Source organism: Palaemon carinicauda, chromosome 26 (genome assembly GCF_036898095.1).
Source record: "Palaemon carinicauda isolate YSFRI2023 chromosome 26, ASM3689809v2, whole genome shotgun sequence".
Classification (NCBI taxonomy): Eukaryota; Metazoa; Arthropoda; class Malacostraca; order Decapoda; family Palaemonidae; genus Palaemon; species Palaemon carinicauda.
Genome location: NC_090750.1, coordinates 65,664,501 through 65,677,401, shown reverse-complemented (window position 1 = coordinate 65,677,401; position 12,901 = coordinate 65,664,501). Strand labels below are relative to the sequence as shown.

Here is a 12,901-nt window from a genome sequence, read left to right as displayed (position 1 = left end):
TGCCTCAACTGAAAAGGAGTACAATTTAATCATAAAAGAAACCCTCTCTGGTACAACTCAGGAACATAAATGGTGGTCTACCCTTAAATCTGCACTCTTTGGTGTAGATGCAACAGTTCCTCCTTTACTTAAACCAGATGGCTCAGTCACTCACTGTCCAAAGGAAAAGGCAACCCTTTTGGCTGATGTTTTTGACAGTAAACAGAGTAATGAAAAACTTGAACTTCCTCATTCCTGTTTTCCTGAGGCTAAACTAACTAGTTTAGCTTTTCGATCTCGTGAGATTAAAGCTCTGTTGATGGACCTTGATGCTTATGGAGGTGTAGACCCAAATGGTATTTTTCCTCGTTTTTTATAAAGACAGCAGATTTCTTAGCTCCAAAGTTATCTGTTATTATGCGCAAGTTAGCAAGAAGAGGAGCTTTTAGCACTTGTTGGAGAATTGGTAATGTTACTCCTCTATGTAAATGTGTTTGTGGTAGCTCAAGTCCCACTGATTACCGCCCAATTTTCATAACTCCCTTATTATCTAAAGTTTTTGAACGTCTTCTGGCAAAACGTCTTAATAGGTTTGCTGAAGGTAATCATCTATTCCCTAGTTTGCAATTTGGTTTTCGTAAAGGCCTTGGAGCATGTGATGCCCTTCTTACAATCTCCAATGCAGTACAGAAATCCCTTGATTGTGGTCGGGAAGTTCGTATGATTGGCCTTGATTTTAGTGCTGCCTTTGACCGTGTTAATCATGAGGCCCTTGTTTTCAAACTGAAACAGTTGAGAGTGGGTGGGTCGTTTCTTAGCATTATTATTGATTTTTTAAGTAGTAGATCTCAAAGAGTAGTTGTTGATGGGCACCATAGTGAGTATAGGAATGTGATATCCGGTGTTCCACAGGGTAGTGTTCTTGGCCCATTACTTTTCATACTATATACACATGACATGTGGTTTGGCCTAGAAAATAAGCTTGTTGCATATGCAGATGATGCTACTCTCTTTGCATCAATTCCATCCCCTGAATGTAGACCTGGGGTTGGTGAATCCCTTAATAGAGATTTAGCTAAAATTAGTGCATGGTGCAAGTTATGGGGTATGAAGTTGAATCCTAACAAAACTCAAAGTATGATTGTAAGTAGGTCAAGGACGGTGGCTCCTCAACATCCGGATCTCAGTATTGATAATGTTTCTTTAAATTTGTATGACTCTTTCAAAATTTTAGGTGTGATTCTCGACAGCAAATTTACTTTTGAGAAACATATAAGGTCTGTGTCTTCTTCAATTGCACAAAAAATTGGCTTATTGAGAAAGTCTTTTAAGATATTCGGTGATCAATCTATTCTGAAGAAGTGTTTTAATTCTTTTATTCTACCTTGTTTTGAGTATTGTTCTCCTGTCAGGTCTTCAGCTGCTGATTCTCATCTTAATTTGTTGGACAGAAACTTACGGTCTATTAAATTTCTTATTCCTGATCTAGATATTAATCTCTGGCACCGTCGTTCAATTAGTTCATTATGCATGTTGCATAAGATTTTTCGTAACTCTGACCATCCTTTACATTCAGATCTCCCTGGACAATTCTATCCTGTTCGTAATACTAGGCTGGCAGTTAATTCTAATAGCCAGGCCTTTTCCATCATAAGACTCAATACTACGCAGTACTCTAGAAGTTTTATTCCAGCTGTTACCAAGTTGTGGAATGATCTTCCTAATCGGGTTGTTGAATCAGTAGAACTTCAAAAGTTCAAAGTTGGGGCAAATGCTTTTTTGTTGACCAGGCGGACATGAGTCTTTTTATAGTTTATATATGACATATTTGTTTTTGACGTTGTTAGTAGTTTATATATGACATATCTGTTATGACGTTGTTACTTTTTTTAGAATGATTTACTGTTAATTTGTTCTCTTCAGTTATTTATTTCCTTATTTCCTTTCCTCACTGGGCTATTTTTCCCTATTGGAGCCCCTGGGCTTATAGCATCTTGCTTTTCCAATTAGGGTTGTAGCTTGGCTAGTAATAATAATGATAATAATAATAATTATGTAGGCCACACGTTCCTTGCAGAGCGAGGAACTTGTGAGACGCAGGGACTCCTTTTCTCGAGTGCTACTCACTCGGAGTCTGAATCCCCGGGTAAAGCCAAAGCCAAAGCCAGTAAGGCTGGGGACTTTCCACCCTTCCTAAGGGCTAAGTCACCCAATGCAAATAGCGTGGTTTGTATTTCGGTTACGGAACAAATGACAAAATCGGAGATAATTTGTATTTTTCCTAACCATACAAACCTTAGCTATTTACACATATTTGCCCGTCAGCCCTGTCCCCCAAGACAAGTCCTACCTCTAAGTGAAGTGAGACAACTCACCGGTGTGGGGGGGAGGGGTAGCAAGCTACCCCTTCCCCTACCCCCTTGCTAACTAGCGCGGGGGTAGTTAACCCTCGTTAAAATTCTATTGGCTCGTCAATTTCAGCTACGCCGAAAGTAAACCCAATGTAAATAGCTAAGGTTCGTATGGTTAGGAAAAATACAAATTATCTCCGAATTTGGCATATTGCTTGTATTTCAACATTTGCATTAGGGACGTTTCACTGGTGGAATTATCTCTGTGTATAGCAGGTCATGAAAAAGCTTCAGTCAACCCTTCTCCCTCTTTTTGCATGCTGTGTAATTGCTACATGTTAGTGACTAACCATCACCAGGAGGAAAAATATGTAGCTTTAAACCAAGACATATTCTATTTGTGTCATTACTTGCCTTTGGAGAAAAGCTTTTTATACTATTTTACTCTTGTGAAGGTGCCTGATGTTATTTCTTTCTAGTCGAAGCTGCATCCGAGTAATGTAATGGATTGGGGGAACCTCAGATTAAATTGGAATCTCATCAACAAAGTGAGAACTTCTATTTAAATCCTCATTGAGGTAGTTAATGACAGGTGGTGAATGTAGCCGAGTATCTCTGCCTATTTTCATGTCAAAGGCTCCCTTGTTGTAGGCTGCAACAAATACAGAAGTAATATTGGATCTTATCCAATGCTGTTTAATCCTTTTCTCATGATGTTTAGTCACCTTATCTTGCCATCTAATTCTCTGCCTCTCTCTTGATCTTTTCCTCCTAACAGGGTCCTCCCCAACCCTCTTCAATCCCTCCCCACCATCCATCCGCATCATGTGCCTACACCTTCTCAGTCGTGACACTCTTGTCATCTCTGTAATCTTTACTACCCTTTCCATTCTTCTTATTTCATCATTTTCCAATCTTTTGACCCTTTTACCCCCAAAGGACGTACTGGTACGTTTCACAAAACTCATCCCTTTACCCCCATGGACGTACCGGTACGTCCTTGCAAAAAAATGCTATAAAAATTTTTTTTCATATTTTTGATAATTTTTTTTAAAAATTCAGGCATTTTCCAAGAGAATGAGACCAACCTGACCTCTCTATGACAAAAATTAAGGCTGTTAGAGCAATTTAAAAAAATATATACTGCAAAATGTGCTGGGGAAAAAATAACCCCTTTGGGTTAAGGGTTGGAAATTTCCAAAGAGCCTGGGGGTAAAAGGGTTAAGAAGTGATATTACCATAACCCACCTCAGCATTCTCATCTCTGTTCTCTTAAGCTTTGCTTCCTCTTTTCGTCTTCAAGCTAAAGTTTGTGATCCATACATTAACACCAGTCTTATTACTGTGCTATAGATCTTGACTTTTTCTGTGATTGGCATTTTCTTATCACGCCACTCTTGCTACTTCCCTCCAATTCTCCCCATGCTGCTTTTATCCTATTCTCAACTTCAGCCTCACATCCTTTCAAACCATGCTCTGTTAGTTTAGTTCCCCTATAGAGTAGTTACTGCATTCCATGATGTCACCTTTCTGCTTGAATATAGATACTATTAGACACTCTTCCCAGTCTTTAGGCATTATTTCCTCTTCTGATATTGCTCTCAATAAATAAAGCATCCATTCTTCCCCCTCTGTAGCCTGTATCTTGACCATTTTAATTTGAAACTGATGGACCTGATGCTATATCATTCTTCATTTTACTCAATGCCTGCTTCACTAAAGTATTCCATATCTCCATTACTGGCCCCCTCCACCCTTTGTGCTTCTCCCAGCTCCTCTTTCTCATTTTCAATATTTAATAGTTGCTCATAATATTCTCTCCATCTCTTCTTAATATCATCCCTATGCAATATATTTCCAGTCTATCCTTGATGATTACCAGTTGCCCCAAATCCTGTTTTTGCCTTTTCCTAAAATTTGAAATCTTCTAGATATCTTTCTTCCCTTCTTTTGTTCCTAGTCTTTCATTTAACTGCTCCACAGGTCTTCTAATAGCTATACATACTTTTCTCTTAGAATCTTTCTTTTTCTCTGTACTGTTCCTCTGCTTCCTTTGCCTGTCTTACTTTTCAGTCCTCAAATGCCTTTGATTTTATTTTAACTGATTCTTACATCTCTCTGTTCCACCACCACTTTTCTCCTTTTAACAAACTATATCTGCAGGTTCTCCCTACTAATTCCTCCGTTTCCCCTACATATATTTCTTTCATACCCAACTAGATATTTTCTACTGTTACCCTGTCCAATCCCTAAGTTCAACCTTTCCAGCCGTCTCTCTCTCTCTCACAATTCTCCCAAATTGCTCACACTTTTCTCCTTTATGGTCCCAAACCTTTATTCTAGATCCCAACTTTCTCTTCATGGGTTTTCTACCTATCATTTTAAACCCCACATGAATACCAATCTACAGTATGTTTAACCCTTTTACCCCCAAAGGACGTACTGGTACGTTTCACAAAACCCATCCCTTTACCCCAATGGACGTACCGGTACGTCCTTGCAAAAAAATGCTATAGAAATTTTTTTTTTTCATATTTTTGATAATTTTTTGAAAAAATTCAGGCATTTTCCAAGAGAATGAGACCAACCTGACCTCTCTATGACAAAAATTAAGGCTGTTAGAGCAATTTAAAAAAAATATAATGCAAAATGTGCTGGGAAAAATATAATCCCTTGGGGGTTAAGGGTTGGAAATTTCCAAAGAGCCTGGGGGTAAAAGGGTTAACCTATGTTTCCCCCAAAATCTCGTTACAGTTCATCACATTTTCCTTGCCTGTGTCTCTAACCAATATGTAATCTATTTGGCTTTCCACTCCTCCACTTTCATAGTTAATCAGGTTGCTTATCCAGCTTCTGGAACCATGTTTCATATGTACCATTTCAAAACTGAGCCTTCTCTAATACATACTCCCCATCCTCATTCATAATCGCTATACTAACCCATGGCCTCCATGTATCTCCTCATATACGTACCTGCTCTTCCCCACACTTCCATTCATGTCTGCTCCTATGATTGGTTTTTTTTCTCTTTCATTGTTCTAATAGATGCATCAAACTGTTGTCTAAATATTTTTTTTTTGGGTGGGGGGGTCCTGACAACCTGTCTGAGGGGTATATGCTGAGATTATATTTATTATCTGATCCCATATTATCATTGGGTTCTTTTAAAGCCTATCATTTATTCTGATCATTTTTTGGTGGACAGAAAATTAGTTGTAGCAAAAGAATGGGGGGATAGAGTAGGTGGATGTAAAAGGGAGGTAGTGAGGGTTGAAGAGCTAATAAAACCGGGGGTAAAAAGTAAATATCAGGAAAGGTTGAAAATGATATATGACGAAGTGAAAGTAAGAGAAACTGGCAATTTAGAGGAGGAGTGGAAGTTAGTAAAAGAAAATTTTGTTGGGATTGCAAGTGATGTGTGTGGAAAGAAGGTTGTTGGAGGCAGCATGAGGAAGGGCAGTGAATGGTGGAATGAAGGAGTGAAGGTAAAAGTGGAAGAGAAAAAGAGGGCTTTTGAAGAATGGCTGCAGAGTAATAGTATAGAGAAGTATGAAAAATATAAAGAGAAAAATGTGGAAGTAAAGCGCAAGGTACGTGAGGCAAAGAGGGCAGCTGACCTGAGGTGGGGTCAGGGATTAGGTCATTCATATGAAGAGAATAAGAAGAAGTTTTGGAAAGAAGTGAAGAGAGTAAGGAAGGCTGGCTCAAGAATGGAAGAGACAGTGAAAGATGTAAATGGAAGGTTGTTAAAAGGAGAGGAGGCAAGGAAAAGATGGGCGGAATATTTTGAAAGTTTACTGAATGTTGAGGATAATAAGGAGGCAGATATAATTGCTGTTGCAGGTGTTGAGGTGCCAGTGATGGGAGATGAGAATGAGAGAGAGATTACAATAGATGAAGTGAGGAGAGCACTAGATGAAACGAGAGTAGGAAAAGCATCTGGTATGGATGGTGTGAGAGCTGAGATGTTGAAGGAGGGGGGGTGTGACTGTACTTGAATGGTTGGTGAGATTGTTTAATATGTGTTTTGTGTTGTCAATGGTACCAGTAGATTGGGTTTGTGCATGTATTGTACCACTATATAAGGGTAAGGGAGATGTGCATGAGTGTTGTAATTCAAGAGGTATTAGTTTGTTAAGCGTAGTTGGAAAAGTGTATGGTAGAGTAATGATTAATAGGATTAAGGATAAAACAGAGAATGCAATCTTAGAAATACAGGGTGGTTTTAGAAGAGGTAGGGGTTGTATGAATCAGATTTTTACAGTTAGGCAGATATGCGAGAAATATTTAGCAAAAGGTAAGGAGGTGTATGTTGCGTTTATGGATCTGGAGAAAGCGTATGATAGAGTTGATAGGGAAGCAATGTGGAATGTGATGAGGTTATATGGAGTTGGTGGAAGGTTGTTGCAAGTAGTGAAAAGTTTCTACAAAGGTAGTAAAGCATGTGTTAGGATAGGAAATGAAGTGAGTGATTGGTTTCCGGTGAGAGTGGGGCTGAGACAGGGATGTGTGATGTCGCCGTGGTTGTTTAACTTGTATGTTGATGGAGTGGTGAGAGAGGTGAATGCTCGAGTGCTTGGACGAGGATTAAAACTGGTAGACGAGAATGACCATGAATGGGAGGTAAATCAGTTGTTGTTTGCGGATGATACTGTACTGGTTGCAGACACAGAAGAGAAGCTTGGACGATTAGTGACAGAATTTGGAAGAGTGTGTGAGAGAAGGAAGTGGAGAGTTAATGTGGGTAAGAGCAAGGTTATGAGATGTACTAGAAGGGAAGGTGGTGCTAGGTTGAATGTCATGTTGAATGGAGAGTTACTTGAGGAGGTGGATCAGTTTAAATACTTGGGGTCTGTTGTTGCAGGAAATGGTGGAGTGGAAGCAGACGTACGTCAGAGAGGGAATGAAGGTTGCAAAGTGTTGGGGGCAGTTAAGGGAGTAGTAAAAAATAGAGGGTTGGAAATGAATGTAAAGAGAGTTCTCTATGAGAAAGTGATTGTACCAACTGTGATGTATGGATTGGAGTTGTGGGGAATGAAAGTGATGGAGAGACAGAAATTGAATGTGTTTTGAGATGAAGTGTCTAAGGAGTATGGCTGGTGTATCTCGAGTAGGCAGGGTTAGGAACGAAGTGGTGAGAGTGAGAACGGGTGTAAGAAATGAGTTAGCAGCTAGAGTGGATATGAATGTGTTGAGGTGGTTTGGCCATGTTGAGAGAATGGAAAAGAAATGTCTGCTAAAGAAGGTGATGAATGCAAGAGTTGATGGGAGAAGTACTAGAGGAAGGCCAAGTTTTGGGTGGATGGATGGAGTGAAGGAAGCTCTGGGTGATAGGAGGATAGATGTGAGCGAGGCAAGAGAGCGTGCTAGAAATAGGAATGAATGGCGAACGATTGTGACGCAGTTCCGGTAGGCCCTGCTGCTGCCTCCGATGCCTTAGATGACCGCAGAGGTAGCAGCAGTAGGGGATTCAGCATTATGAAGCTTCATCTGTGGTGGATAATGTGGGAGGGTGGGCTGTGACACCCTAGCAGTACCAGCTGAACTCGGTTGAGTCCCTTGTTAGGCTGGGAGGAACGTAGAGAGTAGAGGTCCCCTTTTTGTTTTTGTTTCTTTGTTGATGTCGGCTACCCCCCAAAATTGGGGGAAGTGCCATGGTATATGTATGTATGTATGTATTTATTCTCTTTACTTCTGCCACTTTTTCTTTATTTATGATTAACGTTTATGCTTTTGCTTTGTTTTTACGACTGAAAGAATGCATTATGAGGCTTAAAATTCACAAAGATAGAAATGTGATACTGTATTCAACTTTGTGAACACTGTTTAAAGGTAATGCAACTGAGATATAAATGGTTGGTGGTATTACATACACAGAACTGACACATGGGCTATTGATTGGAAGGTTATAAAGTATGTTTATAATGGTGAGCCTCTGTGCCTTTTATATTTCTTGGTACTTGGAAGACACTTGCATTCATCACCTTCTGTTAAAGAAGGTGATGAATGCAAGAGTTGATGGGAGAAGTACAAGAGGAAGGCCAAGGTTTGGGTGGATAGATGGAGTGAAGGAAGCTCTGGGTGATAGGAGGGTAGATGTGAGAGAGGCAAGAGAGCGTGCTAGAAATAGGAATGAATGGCGAGCGATTGTGACGCAGTTCCGGTAGGCCCTGCTGCTTCCTCCGATGCCTTAGATGACCGCGGAGGTAGCAGCAGTAGGGGATTCAGCATTATGAAGCTTCATCTGTGGTGGATAATGTGGGAGGGTGGGCTGTGGCATCTTAGCAGTACCAGCTGAACTCGGTTGAGTCCCTTGCTAGGCTGGAGGAACGTAGAGAGTAGAGGTCCCCTTATTTGTTTTTGTTTCATTTGTTGATATCGGCTACCCCCCAAAATTGGAGGAAGTGCCTTGGTATATGTATGTATGTATGTATGTACTTGGAAGACAATACTAAACATGCTCCTTTATAGATTAATTTCACGAGTTACAATTGTTAGACAAGGTAAATTTGTACTTAAATCTCATATTGCATTTTACTCCCATTGAATGAACACAAATCCTTTAGCAATAGTTTGAAATTGGTTGATGGTACCATCTTCTATTCCTCATTATTTGAATAACAATCATTTTCCTTTAGTTTGAAAATCCTTGTGTAGGCTCTTTTTTAAAGTGTACATTTTTTTTTCATTTTAGCAAGTTGTGGATGACTGGATAGACTCCTACAAGGATAACAGAGATGCTGCGTTACTTCAGTTGATGCAGTTTTTCATCAATGCAGCTGGTTGTAAAGGAAAAATTACAGCGCATATGCAGGCTACCATGGAGCATGCTGAAATTATCAGAAGGATGACAGAGGAATTTGAAGAGGTACAGTGCAGAAGAAGTTTTTTTTTGACAATGCTTTTTCCCATACTTTAACTTGTGTATGAGAATTGTGTTGTATTGTATTGTAAAGAAGATACTTTGTAGTCTTTTAGCTGGAGACCCTTGCGTACTGTTTCAGGTAGCCTTCGCTTTTTCATGCTGCTGGAATAGACGCGGGTAAGTCTTGGTAATGAAAGCATACGTCCCATAGATGTACCGCTACACTTCCTATGCATTTTCATATCAAGCCTAGTGATACAGATTCATCTCTTTGTGACTTTCAGGAAAGTGGTGAGTATCCATTGATCCAGGGAGGGCAGCAGTGGAAGAAATTTCGGAGCAACTTCAGCGAATTTGTCCAACTTTTAGTAAAGCAGTGCCAATATTCTATCATCTATGACCAATATTTGATGGATAATGTTATCTCACTTCTTACTGGTTTGTCTGACTCACAAGTTCGAGCTTTCAGGCATACTGCTACATTAGCAGGTTAGTGTTCAGAAAGAGATGTGCAGGAGAGGTATATGGTGGTTGCATTGCAGGTCAATGCAGAAGGATTTTAAGTGTTTAAAGAGTTTTTTCTTGATCATAAGACAAGCAGGATTTGTACAGAAGGTATGGGAGTTCGTGTAGTGAGTCGGTGCCTTCTTTACTTTGGTTTGCTTTATGTAAAATGTTCAATAGAAGAGTAGCAGTGTAGCTATACAGTAGGCCTATTTCTCTTTCTTATTAGTAGCCCAGCACCATGACTTCTTTTCATTTCTTCTAGCTATTTTTGTATCCCTGTATCCACTTTTTAGCTTTCTACTTCAACTCAATTCTTACATCTTTTCTTTCATCTTGTGGTCCAACCTCTTAACTTTTATTTTATAATGGATATTGGGAGTTTTTCCTCTGTTGCATACCGAAGCTGAATTGTCTCCCCTTTCCCAGCACCGAGCCTTAAAGGCCAAATTCTGTAAATTCATAATCCAGTTATTGCTTTTTGATTAATGCAATGAAGCATATGTTAGTCACTCTTACAAGAACCTCTTTAATTTCTGCATATCATTAACTAGTGAGTTTGCTTTTACTTTTATTCCTTTTATGACCTTGGTACTAATTTGTATTTTTGTTGAACTGTATTAAAACAATTTCTCATCTTAGGAATATTTGATTTTTAACTTGACAACTAGCGGAGGGACTGTTGTGTGAAATATTGATAATTTAATTTTCATGACGTGCATGCTAAAACAACCAAAAATATTAAGGCACAAATTAGAATGTTTTGAGAGAAAAGTACTAGTGAAAGTTGAAAATCTTTATCTCATTTTGATATTGAACTCCTATTTTATGGGTGTTATCCTTCATTTTAATTATTTCCATATCGACTTTTCCCATTACAGTAATACTCCACCCACAGTTGTTAATTGGTTTCAAGAGACTTGATGTAGGTTGCATTTTCACCTTATAAAGTATCTTCATGTTCCATATACACGAACTGAACACGGTTAAGTACTTACAACCTGCTTTCATTTTTTAAAAGGCAAATACCTCTATTTAAAGGAGAGTGAGAGAGATCAGATGGTTACTATCATTTTGTTTTTCAACTCGTATAAGAAACTGGTCTAAAGTTTGTCGAGTAGTATTTCACTTGTTGAAAATTTTGCTGTATGGAAGGACCATATCTTCAACACCATTAGTTGTTTTTGCAAAAGGCTTCGCTGAATTATCCTGTACTCAAAGATTGACAAACACTTGGCTAAATAATAAGATACTTGTTCTTTACTAAGGCATACCAAATTCTTCAACATGTCTTTTACTTGCTCATCAAAACCTTTAAAATCATGAACGAATTGAGGACACAGTTTCTTCCATACACCAATCATTGCTGTTTGAGTCACTTCAGTCCAAAAAGAACTGATTGTACAGCCTGGTAAATATTGTGGCTATTCAAAAATACTGAATGATCATCCTGTTGTCTGCCAAAGTAGCATCAACTGCTTGACGTAAGGTACACTGTAGTTAGTAAAATTTGAAGATAGCTATGATGTCTTGGTCTGGGGATATTGTTTATTGGAAAGAAAACAACTTTCACATTTGGGTACATGTCATTCATTTGTGTGGGATGTCCAGGTGCATTATCAAGGAGAACATAAAAAGGAAATTGTGCATCCTACAATACTCCTTCACAATTTGTATAAAATGATAATTAAACCATTTTTTTTTTAATGACCGTGGTGACCCCTGTGATTCAAGGTCCAAAATGTCTTCAAGGTAACAGAAAAGCTTCCCCTCATCTAAGTCTTGCAAATCGAATTCAGCTTGGGTTCCTTCTTTTCCTCTTTTGTACCTCTCAATGCTGGGTATAAAAAATCTTGCATATATTTCGGAAATTCTGAACATCTCTAGTAACCCCATCCCTTTACATTCAATTCACAGGACTGAGTTCACTTGTACACTTTTAATACTGTATCTACATGGCCTCTCTCCTAACTATGGTTTGGTTTTTATTTCCATATCAGTCACCATAAGCTTTGGTGTGTTGTTGATTTTCATTCCTCTCCATTTCATTGTTCTCTTCTATCTTTAAAATTTTTCCTCAACATCTTAAGTTCTCTTTATGTAACAGGTCACAGGGACCTCCAATTTTCACTACTCTGTAGTCTCTTACATTACTCTTTCACTATTCAAGTTTAATGATAGATAAAAGTGCAGTATAAGTTAAAGAAAGGAAATGTCAAAAGAAATAATAGATATTTAAAGCATATATAGTAAATAAGAGTACAAGTAGAGGAGTAAAGAATATTTTTTAAAGAAAATATTCCTAAAAAAAGCATATAGATAGACAGAAATACTGCAAAGAACACATTACAAAGATGGCAGGTGAATGAAATTTTATAATGCAGTTGCATAATGTACTGTATATGTTCTGTAACCAAGTTCATAAAGTTGCTAATACATCTTAGCAGTGATATTGTAAAAATTCAAGTTCTTAGCTCTCAAGAGTGAATCATGATAACCAAATACAGGATCTTGATAGATGGTAATCTTAAAAATTTGCATCGTTTGTTTGCCAGTGAGGAATTGGTAACCCTATAAATCTTTAACTTATGATTGATTACCATTACTATACATGCATCTTTATTTGTATTTTCATTTTAAAGTAATTACTCTCAAGTGTGTGAGATAAGTATTAGATGTTTGGTAATGTAATAGTAAATTTGTTATCAGTTATTCCCTATTTTTTTCCATTACTTAACATTTAACAAGAAGTTTATTTTCACCCTTAAGGTTAGAGATATTTTATGTTCAACCCCATATTGTTATCTATTGTCCTTTTCATCCTTAAATGTCATTGATAGTTTTGCAAGGATGAAAATCCTGTTGAACTTTGAGCTAACTATGCTGAGCAGATATATGAAGATGATATATAAATTTTACTCTCAAAACCTTCAGCTGAATTAAGATATGGAGAATTAAGAATAATTTTAATTATGTAGTTCTGTCACATTGCCAAGTAGGTTATTTGCTGTTTATGTTTTCATATTTTACAAGATAATTATCTCCATAAAAGAAAATTGTCATGCTGACAGTAGAAATTTTTTTTTTTTATTAATGATTGCTAAAATATTTTGCTTTTTATGATATTTCTATGAACCTCCCCTGATGTCCATATTGCCTCTCTCTTGAAGCTTGACAAATCGATGTTTACCCCAAAAAGCTG

The 12,901-nt window shown here is 38.0% G+C and overlaps 1 protein-coding gene across 2 annotated transcripts in view; it reads left to right on the top strand.

Annotated features, from left to right (window-relative positions):
* Window positions 1-12,901, top strand: part of SA1 (stromal antigen) — a 156,283-nt gene that overhangs the window by 54,129 nt on the left and 89,253 nt on the right. For both annotated transcript variants that reach the window (XM_068349695.1, XM_068349696.1), the window contains exons 6-7: window positions 9,025-9,198; window positions 9,480-9,684. In XM_068349695.1, the coding sequence (XP_068205796.1) occupies window positions 9,025-9,198; window positions 9,480-9,684 (379 nt within the window). The remainder of the gene's footprint in view (window positions 1-9,024; window positions 9,199-9,479; window positions 9,685-12,901) is intronic.